Genomic DNA, 19,377 nt, shown 5'->3' with positions numbered 1-19,377 from the left:
CCCTTTAAAATTTAAATTCCTTTATGTTTTAGGGCCTGATTCTGCAAAGAAGCCACCTTGCTTCCACACCATAAAAGCCCAAGCAAAGCCATGGAAGACAGTTATTTGAGGCTTAGACTGAAAGGCACAGAAGCCAGTCAAAATGCCAGTACTCTCTCTAATAACAGACTACAAACATACCAAATTGATTGTTTTCTGGATTGTTCTGAGATATAGAAATAGAGAATATGTTAGTATTCTTTGTGAGTCTCCAAACCCTTGTATCTTCAGCCTTTTCATACCCTGACCTTCAAATACTCTTGAACGCTTCTCCTAACACTGGGGGATTGAAATAAAATGTTTCAAGAAAACTAGAATTAGTAGTTTGCTAACACTCAATTGATAGTAATAGTGCACAAAAAAGCACATCCAACCTAGATAATATTGCCCGTATGTTCAGTACACATGAGTGAAGACTTTCATCTCTGTGTTTGCTGTGAGTCCAGATTAATTTCTATGCCCATTTTCCATAAAGGTGCACTCTGAAGAGAAATAAAACTGCACCTGTTAATTAATCAGATCTATTTTTAAAACAAAAATTATCTTCATTAACTCATAAACCCCTGAAACATGATTTTTCAAACAAACTTACTTGGTGTATTGCATATTTGTTAGCTGACTCTTCTGGAGCAGTTACTACGTGAACCTGGTATAAAATGTTTAAAAAAAATACTTATAGCTTGACAAATAGTAGAAAAACTAGATTATGAACCAATCACATATTTGTATTAATCCCAGCCTCTATTAAAATTAAGAATTCTAAGGCTGTCTGACTACTCCAAGGAGAAACTGTTTCACTCAACAAAAAATTAGAAGTGTTTAACACAAAGTAATCATTTTATTAGTACAAGGCCTTGCATTAAATAGAAACTAAATAAAACTAATGTTAATTACTGCTGTATGAACCTACCATTATAGTTCTAATATGCTTACCCACCTCAAGTTCATGGTGCCAATGTAATTTCATGCTAGAAGATTGGTTCTCATGCTAAATGTGAATGTTACTGCATAAAACTCCATTGTTTAATATTAAATTTTATAGCTCAGCTTTCCACTGAATTTGGTCTATTCAGTTTATTAAACTCACTCTTTTTTTTCCCCCTAACATTTTGGCAAAAATCACAAGCAGCATAGGAAGCTATTGTTTTAGAGCTCTGAAAATTATTTACAGTGACCTCTAAGCTGCTCTAACGCACAGAAATATCTACAAGAAATTCACTCTTCAACTAAACAATTTGGGTGACATGCTGGCTATGTATGTGCCATTGTGCACACCATTACAATAGTGCAAAAATTCCACAATGGTGCTGATACATAGGGGAAAAATAGCTGCCTTTTAGGTCCTCCATGACCAGATCCACAGAAGGATGTAACAGAAAATAGCTTAGAGGCATCATGTATGAGTAACCATTCAGGCCAAGTCCAGGTTCCTACAAACACCATCATACATTCCTATTCTTGCCATGAATACACTGAACAGTCAGGACGGAAAAGAGCTTTTATGGTGTATAGAGCATGTATGCCTATTTGTGGGGAGTTGAGGGCAGGCTAAGCCACTCCACATTAGCCAAACTAAGTAGCATAAATGGGTTAGAATGTTTAGCTAAACATAAAAAGCAGAACTCCTATATCTTAACCTATTTAAGAGTGTTAAGCTAACTTTTACAAGAAATATTTTGTAAACTCACTCTATCATTCAGAGAAGAATTTTCACCAACATTATCTTCAGAGAGGACCAGATCACCCTCCATTACTTTTGAACCATACGTCATAAACCTAAAAGATGCAGCTTCATTCCAAATTTTACTGCAATATGCATGAACGTAGAATATACGCATGGAATGAGGAATGCTGAGCCATCCTCGGGTACAACCCTCGTGGTGTAAACCATAGCGATTCAAGGCGCGAAGCAACATCTTCTCTCTTACTTTAAATTCGGGCAACATTGCCAGGGTTCCCTTCGCATCATCTGAAATAAACAGAAATAAACGTTGGAACAACCATCTGCTTTCCAAGTTTAGTCTACTAGAAAGTGAAAAACTTAAAAAGAAGGATAAATTAAATCAAATGAGGAAAAGGATGTCAGACTCATTTATTTACACTGGTTTTTATTGTTTTGTTTATTATTCCTTGCCTTTAACTTCTCATGTCAGATAAATTCCATCTTATTTACCTTGTAACCTATGCTAATTAATTCAATTTTCTGTAATTTACACTAAATATAAATTAAACTGGCTTTACTATGTTCATTACTTCAGTCCAAAGAGTTTCTAGTTCCTTAGAAATAAAAGCATAACACATCATTGCTAGCAGGGTGTTCGTACTAGCAGGAAGAGAAATTGTAAGAGAATTGAAAGAGAACTGTATTCCTATCAAAGAACATGAGGTACTCAGACTTAGGCCTACATTGTCAGAAGATGGACCTCCCTTTTGGAAGCACCCCCAAACCTACACCATTATTAGCACTTGCATTGCTAAGTACCCCGATTCATCAAAGCAACATAAGCACCAAGTCATTTGAGGGAACACATTTTGTAGCAAAAAAATAATGTGCTTGTTTTATTTTGTAGGTGCAAACTGCACTTCACAACAGGGAGTCTGAGCCTCAACCTGGGTAGAAATGTACACCTTTGCATTCATATTTCCTGCTTTCCTTTGTAATTTTATCCAGATTTTTGATTTGGTGAGAAGTCATTGTGTAGCCTTTTATTTCTTGCTTTGGGAAAAGATAAGCAGCTGTTTTCAGAGTTATCAATGCCTTTTCATGCATCATACAACAAACTACAGTACAGAAGGACTCATGGCTCTCTTCTGTGAAATGAAGCACATCTGTACCCCCTGAAGCCACATACCCTAGCTGTTCGGGCAATATACAGCGATAACTGGATTTACAGACATGAGAGATTTGGGGTCAAGAGTGACTTCAAGATTTCTGACTCTGGGAGAAAAGTTAGGGTCTGAAGAATGGTTTCAGAGTAGCAGCCGTGTTAGTCTGTATTCGCAAAAAGAAAAGGAGTACTCGTGGCACCTTAGAGACTAACAAATTTATTTGAGCATAAGCTTTTGTGAGCTACAGCTCACTTCAACGGATGCATGCAGTGGTCTGAAGAATGACAGCAGAAAGAGATGTGACAAAATGGGGCATTTTACTTAGAAGACAGATATTAGTTTTTGAAAATATGTTTCAGTGAAGAATGGAACTCAAGAAAGGAAGTAGGTGAGTCAGAGAGAGAGAGTGGAGGGAGATGAAGAGTTGAAAGTCAATTACACAGACATTATGGCCAAAGTTGTAAACAAAGGCTGTGATTTTCAAAGAACCTAAGAGAGTTTGGCACCCAACTTTCATTCAGTGTCAATTGTAGTCGGGCTCCCAACTTTCGTACACTCCTTTGTAATTCTCAATCAAAGAGAATATGATAATTCAAAAGAAGAGAGGTGGAGGGCAAAAGCAGAACACAGCCTTTAGGAACTTCTCATATCTTTTCCAGTATGTAGATGTAAAGCCTCTACCAGAAATAAAGATTCTCCACTGCCCTGTACTTGGGAGATGGTAGCATTTTACACTCACTTGCAAGGTGTAAATAATTACACACGGTGCAAGGCAGAGGAGAATCAGAACCCAAAACATTTTGAGATGCAAAATTCCAATGCCCTCAAGAAGCATGGAGCGATTTATTACATTGTGAATTTACATAAAAGAATGAATCAGCTACTGGCAAAAGCAGAAATAGTATGAAAAAATATGACTATTAAGAATAATTTTAAGTGACAAAAGAATTATTAACTCAGGCAGTATGCAGCAAAACCATCACCCCCCAAAACACACGTTCCAAATAATGACAAAAACATTTTAAATGTGGAGTTTACCACTTTGAAGAAAATATCTCTTTGCCTGGTTTACAGGATCATCTGTATCTTCTGGTGTGAAAAACAACTTCACAGCTTTTACCTTTAAAAAAACAACACACATGAGGTTATTGTGTTTTAATGTAACTACTTGTTCGATGAAAAAGACAACCACATGTCAGTTCTGTGATAGGATACCATATAGCATCTCAAAACTCTGACCATTTCTTATGCATGATGGCTCGAACTCTCTCCTCTGACAGAAAGTCCTAAAATGTCACAAGTTGTGAAATCAAGTGCCTACTGTATTCTCCCCTTGGAAGGAAGGAAGGGGTTGCAGTCAAATAGAAGGGATGGGAACAGCCTTCAAAACCTACAAAGGGGAAGGTAATGATGCAGGGAGTATTATTTTTTTTTTTATAGGTTTCCAGCTGGAAATCTTCCAGGTTGCAAGGTGAGCATGCCGCCTAAAGCAGTAGCACTCTGGTTCTACCTTGTGGCCCCCAAACAAAGCCCACAGAGGCCTAACCATACAATGTTCACATGGAGGGGCTCACACACCCTCACACAGAGGGGACAATGATATGCCTAGGCTGTGTCTACACAAGATTAGATGATATGTTGAGAGAAACACCTGAGCATGGTCTGTATTACAGCTTCCATTATTTCTACTACCAGTGGAGCTAGGTATTTTGCAAGTGTATATAAGACCCTAGTTGCTTTTCCCCTCACCTGTCAGTTTCAGGCCATTAGTACCTGTTTTCCTGCTCATTTGTCCCCATCTACACCAGGCAGTGCAGCAGAGCAACTGCCTCAGCATCTTTAGTAAAAAATTACCAATCTGCAGCAAACTAGTCACATTAATTTCTACCTTGCCTGAACTCAAAATTTTGCACAGAGTGTAAGTTATTTTGGTGGATAGCATCCTGTGGGATCTAACAGCTTGATTCTCTTTGCATGCAGGTGTAACTATATTGACTTTTATTAAATTTCTCAGATTTAGATCAGTGTAACTGAAAAGGAAAATCAGATCCTATATATCTAGTTCAACAATAACTTCTGATACCATGGATCTCATTCTCTACAGCCTCGTATCTTGTACGATCATTTACCTGTGCAAACTGCCACACAAGTTACATGACAGAGAAGAATCAGGACCTATGTCTCATGAAATATTATTTGAGAAATTAATTCAAATTGGCTTGCAAAGAACAACTTATGTGGAAAGAAGACTGGCTGAGGGATGGTAACCAAGGGATAATGAGAAGCAACAACATATTGAGATATACAGATACATCTACTGGGATCTTAAAGGGTTTGGGTTTTAGATCTGGTCTTACTTAATATTCTTGCAAAAAATTTTTTAAAAAAATCTCTCCCAGTGTACTCAGCTCAACAGTCTGAATATTCACAAGTTAAAGAGCACTTATCATCACGAACAAACTGGAAAAAGGAACTTTTGATTTACATTGTTCTGAGCCTAGTATTAAAAGCAGATGTCTTTATGTAAAATTATATTATTTATGACAATTGCAGTGTAACAGCCCCACAAAAACACTGAAAACTACTTTCCACGCTATTTAAAATAAATAATGTTTAAGCTTAATGTTAAAATTAAACATTTGTTTTGTTTAAATGTTAAAACATTCATGATTGTGACACAATATGGTTAAATCATGGTGGGAGTTGGTTTTGCAGTCTCCTACAACAACACTCACACTACTACTGCTACACATTGAGATCACCGTTCAATAGGATGGTAGCCTCCAATGTTTGACTCAGACATGCTAACTGTAGCCATGGAAAAGAAGTGGACTAGTCATTTGGATCATGAGGTGAATTATACCATTTCTTCATTCAGCAAAGCCAGTCCAATTTGATCTGTCTGAACATTCTGTCCATGCCCAAATCGCTGAGGTCCAAAGTAGTTTACAAAACCTTTTGTCTACAATTAAAAAAGAAATCAACTGGTTAAAACATGAAAATATTAAATATTCATTAAAACCATAAGGTGCATATTTTTAAAGGTATTGCTCTGCTTAGAGTTGGGAGGACTAAGTAACTTAGACAGCCAAGTCCCATTTTCAAATGTGACGTAGGCACTTAGGTCTGGTCTACACTGTGTGTGTGTGTGGGGGGGGGGAGAATCGATCTAAGATACGCAACTTCCGCTACGAGAATAGCGTAGCTGAAGTCGACGTATCTTAGATCAACTTAGAATCACTTACTTTGCATCCTCGCGGCGCGGGATCGACGGCCGCCGCTCCCCCGTCGACTCCACTTCTGCCTGTCGCCCTGGTGGAGTTCCAGAGTCGACAGCAGAGCGATCGGGGATCGCTTTATCGCGTCTACACTAGACACAATAAATTGATCCCCAATAGATCGATCGCTACCCACCGATCTGGTGGGTAGTGTAGACGTGGCCTTAGGAGCCTAAGTCCCATTGACTTTCAATGAGAGGCTGCTAAGGCACAGATCCTCAAATGATTTCAATGGGAATTAAGCACTGAAATACTGTTGAGGATCTGGGCCTTAGGCTTTGCAATGGTGAGCAGAGCAATGCCTGAATATCTTTAAAAATCTGGGCCTAAATATGGCAAATGTTAATTTTGTTTCAACTCTTATTCAGATAATGATTACAATCAGAACGTATACTAAAATGACAAGAGTTTACACTTATCGGTATACAGCAATTTATAAACATTAATGAAATAAGCTTAATTACATCCCTTTAAGTATCCCCATTTTACAGCTAAGAAAACTGAGTCAGAGAGAGATTAAAGGGGACACTTTTTAGAAGTGTTAAACATCACAGCTTCAAATGGTATCAATGACAGCTTTAGGTGCTCAGCACATTTGAAAAACCAGGCACTTAATGACCTGCCTTACCAAATACACACAGGATGTAGCCAGGAAGAGAACCCAGAATTCCTGAGTCCCACACCTCTGGGACTCTCATGCAAGCTGAATAAATAAGCATGAAATCAAACCAAACTAGAATCTTTCTCCATATGTATGTATAATCACTTCACGATGAATCCTACTAAAGATCACGTCAAAGAGTTGGTATTTTCCCTGAGCAACGCCAGAAATATTTACTCAGGCAAAGTTCACAATGAAGTCAACGGGAGTTTTGCCTGAGTAAGCACTGTGTACAAAACGAAGCAATGGCCTCATCAAAACAAACATATAAATAAATAATTAATATTGGGCATTTTTTTAAACACAACTTATTTCACAGAAGAACTCCACCTGCAAAGCTATTACTATCGTAAAGCCCAAGAGCAACTGCATTACTGATGTGTGGGGATCAGAATTTCCTAGTGCTTTGCTGGCCACTACCTGTCTGAGTAAAATTGAGCCAGTGAGGTCACGATCACATGACCCAATGAGGGTTAATTTTCTGGAAACCAATAAATACACAGAGCAAGGTGAATGTGAAATAATGTAAGGGCATTTACCTTTCAAAAATACATAACAGGAGAAGCTACATAGGTATAACCTTACTTAGGTTGCATATGCCAGTGTGTGTAATTAAGAGATAAAATCCTTAAGCTGGACTAAATGGAACAAGTCTTTTCATATTCTGACAATAGGTTAAGTCTAATAAAACAGGACCAAATACAGGCCATGTTCATTTTTCAGGAAGAGTTGCACCATAAAAAATATCCCTCAGTTGATCATCTTCTCCTGTGCATTGTGAAGTCAAAAGAAGGAAGGGCACAGAAAAGAAAATTAAAGCAACAACTGAACATTTCTTTTGTTTGTGAAAAATAACTTCCAATAATTTTCTACAGTATAATTACTCTTTTGAGACAGGGTACTTGTGGCACCTTAGAGACTAACAAATTTATTCGGGCATAAGCTTTTGTGGGCTAAAACCTACTTCATCAGATGTGGGTTTAGCCCACGAAAGCTTATGCTCAAATAAATTTGTTCATCTCTAAGGTGCCACAAGTCCTCCTCATTTTTTTGCTGATACAGACTAACATGGCTACCACTTTGAGACAGGGTGTTTCTCAGTTTGGTCTTTAATTCCTGACTTAATTATTTTGCAAAAAATTGGTACTATGACCATTATTCAGAAAGACTGAGAGATGGGAAAAGCGATTAATGTCAAATAAAACACTTCTAAATAAGCTAATATGTTTTCCCTTTTCCTGACCTTCTACTTTTCTGAGGAATTTAGAGATCCTGGCTTGTGGCTCAGGAAAGCATCTACAAAGGGCTCCATCAATTTCTTATCACTTTCTTCTTCTGCTGTTTTTTTTTTTAAAAACACAGTTATTTATCCCATCCCCTTTCCATGAAAAGTCTCTGCATTTTTGCTAATGCAGCCAAAGTCTATAATTGTTTGGCAGGTATTACTCTATATTTTCTACCTGTCGGAAGTCAAAAGCATCAGCTTTCTGAAGATACAAATTTTCTCCATCAGGGCCAGCCTTAGGCCTCAGCAGCACAGGTTCATACAGATACCCCATATCTGTCAAATTCCCCATCTGTTGTCCTGTACTATTCTGGAACCAGAAAGCTGTGGCACAGAATGAACTCACTACCTGTCCTCCCTTTTTGGCAAGTTGCTCTGTTCCTGGTTTGTTGAACCACAGAGACTAATGATCAAAGGGCACACAGCTTCTATATTTTAAAATGAGTGGAGATTGCAGGTAAGAGGTAGCATGAGAACCATCTTGTTCTGAAAAAACAGCATGATAATTTTTATGAGGCAAAAATATTTCCTTGTTGAAAATGAAATCATGGCATGGCATCTCTTTTTACCTTAACATTTTCAATTGCTTCAGATATTCTCTCTTTCAGATCTGCAGAAAAGTCATTGCTTTGAGGTTTTAGATCTCTCACAATTATATCAAAGTGGTTCCCCTTCAGCTGACCGAGTCTAAGGTGCTGGCACACTGAATGGATATTATACACTTTCATTCCTTTTTTTTCAATTGTGCTTCCAATTTCTTTCAACCTACACAAATGATAAATGGGGAGTTTATGAAGAACTCTTGATAAGACATTCCAACTGAAAAAAACAAACGTTTCCTTCACAAATGCTTTGTTTGCCTCAGCACTAATTACATGTAAAACTAAGATTCAAAAATACTTGTCATTCAAAGGTTTTCCCTTCGTCTTACTTGAAATAAGTCACAGTCATGCTTACTGACTAAGTATTTAAAATAATTTGTGATCTAGAAATTAACCCCTTATCAAATGATGCTTAGAAGTTAATACAATTAGTTTAACGGAAGGTTAACAACAGTCTATGAGTGAAAAATTATCATCAGGTGGATTTAATGTTATATAGGGGTTTTCAAATTTTTCATAACATGGACCACGTTTTAATAAAGAGATTGTCTGATGGACTACCTCATTCCAATTCATAATCACATGGACCATCTTTCCTCTTATTTGTGATTGAATGACATCTTTGTGGTGACTACAGCAGTGCTTTCATGGGAAAAGCCATAACCTCCCCCCCTACTATTACTATTAAAATTAAGTGGTATTTATAGTTTCTTTAACGCAATTTAGTAGCTGGAAACGAGGAGAAGGAGCCAGCATCATGTGACCAAACAAAACTCTGCAGACCATCAGTAAATGCTCCCTCGTGGTCAACAAGTCACAGTCTGAGAACTGCTGCTCTTATTACAGAAAAAAGTAAAAGAAACAAAGAAAAAAGAAAAAGTTCACAAATGTGTTGCAGATAGACAATTTCTCCTTATACATTCTAAATTTATAATCTTATTGTACTTCGCATTTGGAAATATGGAGGTAAGTAAGAAACAATTTGCCAAAGTCGGGACAAAAGTAAATTCTAAATAATGCACAAATAGCACTATTAAATGTTTTCCTTTGTTTGGTTTTGTCACACTCTCTAGGTAAATAATATGAGTGAGTATATTCAGTTCTGTTAGCTCTATAGTAAACATATCCAGGATCAAGCTCTTAATAATCTATCTCCTGTCTTCACCTTTTTGCAGTCAATTTTCTTGTGGTCTTAGTCCTGAGCCACAATGAAATTGGCTTTGCAATAATGGGAGGTTAAATACAGCTTATTAAGGGCCTACCAACTGCAGTATTTATCCACAGTAAAATTCTGCTCCAACTGGTCTTAAAAACTAACAATAAATAATAAATTAGCAAAATTTTGCATTGATATTTAAATCTATAAGCACATATGCATAAACAGTACATATAAGCACATATGCATAAACAGCTTGCTATCTCTGGAGGAAAAAAAAATCTACATTTACCAATATACTAAAGTAGATTATAAAAATGTTATTCAAAATTCAAGATCAATCCTGCCGCTCTTATATACACAAAACTTCTCTTGACTTGAATGAGTGTAAGAACTGAAAGATTAAGAGGCTATATAAAGGCCAAATATTTGAACTGTCAGTTGTGTTTCCAATTACAAGCATGTGCATGCAAACCCAAGGAGAGAATCAATGCTCTGAGTTTGCTTTTATAAGGCTGACCAGAAGAGAGTAATAGTGTTTTAGAGACTTCTATAGTACAGCCTTTATTCTTGATGAAAAACAGATTTTAAGGGATCAGAAAAATGAGAATGAGAAATAAAAATTCAGTACAGTCAACCTAGAGACTGCTTCTAAGATATTCAAGTTACTCCATTTTGGTGAATGTCCAATGAAGGCTATAAACACAAATCAACCAAAGTGTCTTTAAATATTTCTGAAGTACCAAATTAATACTTTGAATACAAGGATGATCATTTTCAATTGAGCTGCAATTAAAAATTAGCTAATATTTGAATTAATGATGACTTAGATGATGATCCTGCATAAACTTATTACCGAGTGCAATGTTTACTACTGAAGTCCCACCGGCGCTACTTATCATAGTAAGCAGTACATTTAGTAGTAATTATTTGCAGGATCGAACTAAGACCACAAAGAAGGGATGTTCTTGTGGTACCAAAAGGAAAAAGGACCATACATTTCCCAATCCCTGGTGTTCCCAGTATTTATTCAGCAACTAGCTCCTGAAGTTTAACTTTCCTACAAAGTTTCAAGATAGATGTATCATTAAATTGATATTTTAATTTCAGATTTCTGTTATTAGGGAAGGTCAAGCTACACAAAAGACCAATCTTTTTTCCTCTCTTTTAAAGGTAAAATATTTCTTTCTTTCTTTAAAAAAAGAAAAACAAGTTTCCTCTTTGGCTTCCCCTTTCTTACTTGTGACAGAAGAAGATTTTTGTCCTGTTTATGACAACACAGAGAAATCTGAGCTCCAACACTGTAAATAGCAAAATCCCATTGCAGTGGCTTCTGCTCATCAAAGGGCAAAAAGGGCTAGAAGGGAAAATCTGTCATCCTCCTCCTTAATAGGCTATCTTACCTCATCATATTAAACTCAGGCCTATATGTGAAGGGAGACTGCTGGAGTCAGAATCATGGTTCCCCTCTTATGAGCTGTTTCCTACTCTATGGCTGTCAAAGTATAGCAGAACTTGCCTGATATATCTTTATGTACTAAATCTCACCAGTTAGAGTGCTGCTCACTCCCTATACTGTGTCAAGATCATTGACTCTCTACTGAGGAAAGGAGTACTTGTGGCACCTTGGAGACTAACAAATTTATTAGTCTCCAAGGCGCCACAAGTACTCCTTTTCTTTATGCGGATACAGACTAACACGGCTGCTACTCTGAAACCTCTCTACTGAGGGTGATGGAGACAAGCCACTACCTAACTTGCCTCCTTTAGCAGGGTCACAGATAACTTGTTTTATCGGGGGAGGGGGAGCTAGATTAATAATAATAAAATAGCTATTGAATAGTGCTTTAATAAGTAGTTTTATACTACGACAAAATTTGTCCACTTTTAATAATGTGAGATAAATGAGCTTCTGTTCCAAACTCAGTATCTCCTTTATTTATTAATGTAATCCCTAAATTTCTGGGGGGCTAAAGCTACCTCAAGCCTTCCATTGTCTATGCCCACACTCATGGGAAAGAACCTGCTGTTTCAGAGATCATATAATACTGGAGAGAACCCTTACAGAGAAAAACTATCACTATTGTTGGTCTTGTGGGGCATCTACCCACATGCCTTCCCCTCTCCTGATCCAACAAGTGCTGACGTGTCATTCATACTCTCTGAGGAGAAAGGGCTGTACGACACAGTCACTTTTTCGGGTGACATGCAGCTTCTACTGTTCATTTCCTGAGGTTGCAAGGGGTGGCACATCAGTGACCATGGCTCTTTTCTCCATGCTGGGTTACAGTAGCAGTTCCTTTTCTTCACTTCACTTAGAGAGGGACTAAGAATTTTGGGATAGAGGGGGTTGATGGCAAGTTGCACCCTCTCCAACCACATATTTACATCAGGCAAGCACTGTGCTGGCCTGAAAGACAATGCCAAGAAGTAGAGGAGAGAGCAACTTGGCCTGGTTCTCCTATGCTGGGTGATGGCATGTCCTTAGGGAAGACAGCCCTTCGTCCCCCAGGACAACTTCTTCTGATGACACAAAAAGTAGATTTTGATATTCAGTGTGTCCCAGATGCTGCACCCTGATTAGTTCACTAGATCATTGGAAAGGACAGGGACAGCTCTCTGCAACAAGCAAGAATAAGAAAATATATACTTTTTTCCTCTTAAAGTCCAAGGCTAATCCAGTGTCAAACCTGATATTTCCTAGTAAGAAAAGCATTAAGTCACAAAATAATTGCTCTAAGCAGACTCAAACATAGGAGGAGATGGCCCAATATAATAAGATTGGTATTAAAAGGTGTTTTCACATTTATTAACCTATTCCAAAGATGAAATTGCTGTATGTGAGGAACCAAGTTTTTAGTACCTCTCAGGAGTCACTTTTTTCACAACCATAGCTTGGTAGGTGATGGCCTTTTTGTCTTTGATGCCTGTGTAACTGAAGTCTGAAGGAAGCACACCAAGTTCAGAAGACAAATAGCTAATTGCTTCTAGTGTTTCCAGATTTTCTTTTCGAAGGGTAAAACCTGCAACGAACAGCTCAAAATTATTAGAAATCCACCATTCCAAATTATATTGGCAACTCTGTCATCATTAATGGGCTAGCTGCTATTCTTTAACATTAGAACAGGATAGGATTTGGTAAGAACACAATCAATTGTTCTCAAAACTAAACTATAGGTAGAGGAAAAAATGTTTTTGTATTGAAGATTTAGATGGTGATAACTGATGCTCAAAACTACAGCTACTAGAAACCATAGTCGGCCATAAAAGCAACAGAATTTTCAGTGCTCAGAAGATGCAAATCTCTTCATATAGAAACAATCAAACAAAGCAATTTAAAAAAAAAAAGACATACTGAACATTTCTAAGACAGTCTGTGGATTTAATGTTGGGCCTACAAACCATTCTTCTAACAGGAACATCATTCTGCAGATCAAAAAATAATGGTTTTAAAAAATGAAATCAGAAATCAAAACTGGTCTTATTATAAAACTGTGAGAAATAACCTTTCCAATTAATGGTGGAGCTTTAACATCTAACTGATTAGGAACACCTAACAGAACATCCAGAATTATTCAGGTTATTTTAAAATGAGAAACTATAAAGCATGCAATTTACACAGGGAAAGAGGTTGCACTGAGGGTATTTCAGCCATTTCCACTGTACTATTTATTTAATTCACTGCGGTAACTGGATTCATCTCTCACACCAATTTTACAGTAATTCAACTCCACTGACTTCAGTAGAATTATTCCTGATTTATGCCTGTGTAAATGAGAAGAGAATCAGGCACTCTGTACTCTTTTAAAAAACAATTATTACAAAACAATTAACCAAGGAAACTATACAGCATTATTAAATATTTACCTGTATAAATATCTTGTTTTTCCTGGCAATCCGCAGCTGGCCTTTTCCTGGACAAACTCTTCTCCCGAAACCTTACTATTATTGCTACATTTTGCTGACCATTTAAGTCTGTCACAGAAAAAGACTTTGTTTCTACAAGTTTTCCAAACTTCTGACTGACAAAATGGTGGACTGCCTTTCTGTGCTCCTTATTCCCATCAGGCTTAAAAGAAAATTTAGAGTTTTCCAGTTTTGCATCTAAAAATTTTAAAAAATCAAATGCTTCCTCCTCAGACACTAGTTGACAGAGCTGTTTGTAATCAGTGTTTGCTTTGACAAGAATTTCATTATTCTTTGTAACAGTCATTAAGAAAGGAAATTTCTGTCTAATGGCGCTGTGTAAATCAGCTCGATTCCTCTTGTCAAGGACAGGCCCCAGTGAGAACTCGGTGGGATGAGCGGCTGGATCATATTCTGAGTCCCACCAATCTTTTATGTTACAAGCAAACTGATTCAATAGTTCATTCACAGACTCGTCTAACAAGGAGTCCAATGTACCTACTTCATGGTGCCCACCTTCGGGTGCAGTTCCAGCCACGTGCTCTGTGCTGCCTTTGGCTGGTGACAGGCCCTCTACTGGAGCATGACTGGGGCTGTTGAATGGACCTAGCACCTCTTCTCTGCGCAGCTCCAGAGGCTCTGGACAGGACCTGCAGGGGCTCTGTGGACAGCAGCTTTCTGGGGCTGCAGGCGTGTCACCGAGTGCACGAGGAGTCTTGGCTGTGCTCTCGCTAAGCAGCCGCCCAAGGGTATCAATTTCTGTGACGATAAAGTCATTGGCAGAGGTTTTTACGCTGCCCTGGAAGCCGGCGTGATTGCTCCGCATGCTCAGCACACCCAGCATGGTGCCAGTCCTGCCCCGAGGCCACACACCTGTGAGAGAGTGCACCAGTCATCGCACAGCGGCCAGAGGACCCCCACATTTCCCAGGGGTTATTGCGGCTTACCAGCTACTAGCGGGGCCTCCTGAAACAAAACATTAACACAAGGGGTACCACTTCCCATCCTGTGGGGGCAGCAGTCAGCGACCCTGGCCCTATCCCCTGCCCTGTGTGCGAGGAGCAGCAGGACCAACAAACCCACTCCTCCCCCTGCCCTGTGCATGCGAGGGGCAGGAGCCAATGAACCTGCCCCCAACCTCTGCCCTGTGCGAGCAGGAGCCAGCGAATCTGCCCCCAAACCCTGACCTGTGTGGACAGGAGCCAGCGAACCCACCCCCTGCACTGTGTACCTGGTGGGCAGAAGTCAGCAAACCCAGCCCCACCCCTGCCCTGTGCATGTGGGGGGCAGCAGACATAGCACAGCGCAGGGCCTGGATAGGGGACCATGAGGTGAGGTGATGCCCCCATCCGGGGAGCAAGAGGTTCCCAGCTCCTGCCCACAGGGGGCGCTGCCGCTATCAGCCCGGTGACAGTGCCTTGGGATCAGCCCTGCAGGGATGTCAAGGTTCAGGATAGGCCCTGGGCTGTGTCTCAGCCCCCAGTGACGGGCGCTGACCATACCGCACTCGCCTGCCCAGTGGGGGTGGGGGGAGTTACATCACAACATACATGAGGCTCCTTGGTGCCATCTTGGCGTGAGAGGTGTGTGGGCAGTGTGACACATAGCAGACAGAGGCGAGTAGGCCCAGACAGTGAGACCGCCTGCCCCGGGCAAGTGATCCCAGCAGGAGGGGTCCTTCTGCGAGCCAGACCCTGCTCTCAGTAGCACTAATGTGTGTGGGGGTTGGGCTGGAGGAAGCCTGACTCAGGGCTTGGCTTCACTTGCGAGTTACAGTGCAATAAAGGAGCCCTGGGCGCACTAGCTCACTACCCGTCCACACTGGCAAGGCACGTAGAGCGCTCTGACTCCGCGGCTACAGCGCTCTGGGACTCCACCTCAGCGAGTGGAATAACGTTTGCTGCATCCCCGCTGGAGCGCTGCGGCGCCAGTGTGGACGAGGTGTTGCATTACTGCGCTCTGATCAGCCTCCGGAAATGTACCATAATCCCCTTAAATCAAGTGGCCACTCTTGTCATTGTTTTTGAATCGCTGCAGGAATGCGGATATGCCCTTTGAAAGCTCCGTTTCTGACAGCTGGCTGCTCCGAGACAAAGCAACCATTAGTGTGGAATGCTGTGTGAGAGAGAGAGGCCGGGGGGGGGGGGTCTGAACTTACAAGACAGCATGCTGACATGCTCTCAGCCCCCCCAAAACACACTCTCTCTCCCCCCATATACTCCCTGTCACACTCCACCCTCCCCCCCGCATTTGAAAAGCACGTTGCAGTCACTTGCATGCTGGGATAGCTGCCCATAATGCACCGCCCCAGTGCCGCTGCAAGTGCCGCAAATGTGGCCATGCCAGTGCACTTGAAGCTGTCAGTGTAGACAGATTGCAGCGCTTTCCCTACTGTGCTCTCTGAAGGCTGCTTTAACTCAAAGTGCTCTACATCTACAAGTGTAGCCATGCCCTCAGGCTCTGCCGTGAGTGAGGGCCAGCCCCTCCCACTGGCCTGGAGCGAGCCATGTAGGATTCACATCTTGCACTGGGTAGCAGTGTGCTTGGTGCTGCAGAGCCGTATCTAGTCATTTTAGCGCTCAGGGCGAGCAAATATATTTGCACCCCATACCGTTTTTTCCCCTGTCATTTTTCTCCCCCAGAGGCTTTGCGCCCTGGGCGGCTGCCGTGCTCGCCCCACCCTGGTTTCGGCCTCTGTAACTCTGCCACTTGCCTCCTTTGTGATCTTGGGTAGATCATATGTTTTGGTGCCTCAGTTTTCTCTTATTGGAAAGATACTCTACAGAGGGACGGTGGGAGGCATAATTCACTGGTAAAGAGTGCAAACTAGAGTAGTTCATCTCTCCAGAATGTGTACAAGGTGAAAAAGGGACCCTTTCCCCATAAACCAGAGATCACAAATTAAGAGACCTCACAGAAAGCAATATTGCCATTGTAAACTCTAGCCTTAGAGATCATGAAGTCACTACAGCATTTGGGACCAGTGCTATAGTATCTATTTTATAAATATTTCAAATATGCCTTTCTGAAACTTAATCCTCTGAACCACTAAAACCCATGCCCACGTGTGGCTTCCAGAGAGAGAATCCTGCCTAACATATGTCCCAGTGAATGGGATCCACCAGTGTAGCTGGAACTCCAGCTGGGCCCCTCCTACTCTGTCAGTAATCTGCCTCTCCCATCCTAGCCCACAAGAGCTGTGCTAAACAGCTCTCTTCTGGGAAGCATTCCCATACTCATGTCCAACAGGCATAAAAGCCTCTTCCATCAGTATTTTGCTTCCAGCAAAAAAGTGCAAGTTTTATGGTGATAGCAATTTCTCTGTCTCCTGATTAATAACAACAAACCAAGGCCCACAGGCTGGGGAGAAGAAGAGAGCTTAATTTACTCTGAGTTTTGAAAAGGGGTCTTAATGTCTAGATTAAATTAGCCAGCATCGCCTTTTCATCTGGGGAACTGAAATGAAATGTGATTTTCTACAGCAGGCCATGGCTAGTCCTGGACTAGTAGTCCAGCTCCCACCACACACAGCCCTTTTAAAACATGTGTCAGATAAAGTAGGTATCTTCCTCTTTCACATGCTTCATTATTTTCCTCACTGTATTGTCTGAAGTACAGATTTTAACACCCCTCCCTCCCACACACTTATCTAAGCCCCCGTGTTCTTCCTGCAAATCAAGAGGATGATGAGATCTGGGGGGAAAGGAAAACAAAAAGAAATGGCTTTAGGCTGTTTCGTTTTCCCAGTGAAATAATAAAACCTTATCCCAAAGCAAATTAACATGTCTAAGTGTCAAAAGAGCAAGACATGATTTTCCATCAGCAAAAGCATAGGGGCTGTGGGATAGAAAGTGCAAGTGGAAACAGTGACATCCAAACAACAGTAAGTAATTAATACCTGACATTTCCCAAGGCTGAATTCTGCAGTAATGGTGCAAATCACAGCAAGAGCACGGACAGCAACTAGAACTGGGCTTGACACAAGTCTGGGAATCAGATCTGTTTCCCAGTCCTAATCACTGCAGCAAGGCACTCTGCCTGCTCAGTTTCTCCATCTAAAAATTGAGATAATGGTGCTACTCCCTTTTTGTAAAGCACTTTGGATCGGATCCACAAACGGACTTAGGTGTTGCAATGCTGAGTGTCACCGCACCTAGAAAATGACAGGAACACACCATGATCCTCAGTTAGCTCTCTGTACAATGTATGGGGAGAGATAAGTGGCTAAGAATGCCATCCACAAAAGACAGCACTGCTGCTCCCTACCTAAAGTAGGGAATGGGAGATGCGGACCACAGGCATATGTTATGTTAAGCCCTGCCCCGTTCTCAGAGATAGGCACCTACAGCCAAGCTGCTTTGAGGCACTTATGTCAGTTTAGCAATCCCCAAACAGGAACATTCACCACCTGGAATAGACAGCTTAATAGGGATGTAAATACGTTTAAAAGTTAACTGCTTAAATGATTAAAAATATTTTGTTTAAATGGTTAACCGATTAAAGGCTGATCTGGCCCATCCAGGGGTTAATGGTTAAGGTGGGTTAACAGGTAAGACTAATGCTAACATTTTACATCCCTACAGCTTAGATACCTACTTTGTGGATCCGACCCTTTAAGAGCTAGAAAATGCAATCTAACAGTAAAGTGTTATTATAAGCTGTAATGCTTTGGATCGATGCTGCAGAACAATTTAACATAGCTCTTTATGTCCTCAGTGAGAGCTCCTGAGAGAAGCCATGGAAGCCCTATTGCTTGACACACTTAAAATCTGCCTGGACCAAATAGTAATAAATGCACAAACGGGCACAATCCTGTGTTGGCAGGGAGAAGGACTAGAAGGTCTAACTGGTCTTTTTAATCTCCAGAGTCTGTGATTTACAAACATTGTGAAACAATGCATTCGCAATTGTCCAATGTGAGTGGAGAGGGGACCGGGGTTTGAGGGACATCAAGAGTGCAAACTCGTTTATTAAAATGCGTGGAATAGGTAGTGTGGCTGAACAGATTGGGCATTGGTCTAGGAGTCAGGAGCAATGAGCTCAAATCCTGGTTTTGCCACTGACCCACCATGTAATCTTAGTCTTAAACTCTCTGTGCCTCAGTTTCCTCATATGTAATTGCACTTATGTATGTTTGTAAAGTGCTTTGAGAGCTTTCAGTGAAACATGTGATGTAAGATAGATAAATACAGGAGTGATGTATAGGTAGATAAATACAGGAGTGCTGCCCTGAGGAGCTTACAAAATCAATGTAAATCAGAAGCACAGTAAAGATAGGAATGGGGGAATGGCCTATGAAAGAGCAGCACAGCAAGAGCCTGACACAGAACAAACCACGGTTGTTGCATTTACTCCTTGCCTATTACATCTGTTGCACTAGATTTCTGTTATCCTGGGTGTGCTTAGCAGGCTAATTCACAGCAGCCCTGCACCTGACCAAAGCAAGAGCCTTTTTACTGGGCTGTCTCTGGGCGACATTTTCCTGCGTCTGAGACAAATAAACAGCCCTGCGCGGATCAAAACGTTACATTAAAATGTGCAGACATCAATACTCGCAGCTTTTAACCTCACTTGAGAGCATGCAGGTGTCAGTCGTCCCCACCCCCCCTCTCCCCAACTAC

At 40.7% G+C, this 19,377-nt stretch overlaps 1 protein-coding gene across 5 annotated transcripts in view; it reads right to left on the bottom strand.

Annotated features, from left to right (window-relative positions):
• Positions 1-19,377, bottom strand: part of PUS7L (pseudouridine synthase 7 like) — a 28,952-nt gene that overhangs the window by 1,565 nt on the left and 8,010 nt on the right. For 2 of the 5 annotated variants that reach the window (XM_073328010.1, XM_073328008.1), the window contains exons 2-8: positions 13,718-14,629; positions 12,714-12,873; positions 8,662-8,857; positions 5,732-5,830; positions 3,907-3,988; positions 1,728-2,008; positions 632-685 (exon numbers count right to left, since the gene is read on the bottom strand). In XM_073328010.1, coding sequence (XP_073184111.1) covers positions 632-685; positions 1,728-2,008; positions 3,907-3,988; positions 5,732-5,830; positions 8,662-8,857; positions 12,714-12,873; positions 13,718-14,600 — 1,755 coding nt within the window. In that variant the 5' untranslated portion in view covers positions 14,601-14,629. Of the gene's footprint in view, positions 1-631; positions 686-1,727; positions 2,009-3,906; positions 3,989-5,731; positions 5,831-8,661; positions 8,858-12,713; positions 12,874-13,717; positions 14,723-17,654; positions 17,910-19,327; positions 19,357-19,377 lie in introns of those variants that run through there. The other 3 variants (XM_073328007.1, XM_073328011.1, XM_073328009.1) reach the window with 3 other exon arrangements.

The sequence above is a fragment of the Lepidochelys kempii genome, chromosome 1 (assembly GCF_965140265.1).
Source record: "Lepidochelys kempii isolate rLepKem1 chromosome 1, rLepKem1.hap2, whole genome shotgun sequence".
Classification (NCBI taxonomy): Eukaryota; Metazoa; Chordata; order Testudines; family Cheloniidae; genus Lepidochelys; species Lepidochelys kempii.
The sequence above is the reverse complement of the archived record's forward strand: the minus strand, read 5'-3'. Positions and strand labels throughout refer to the sequence as shown.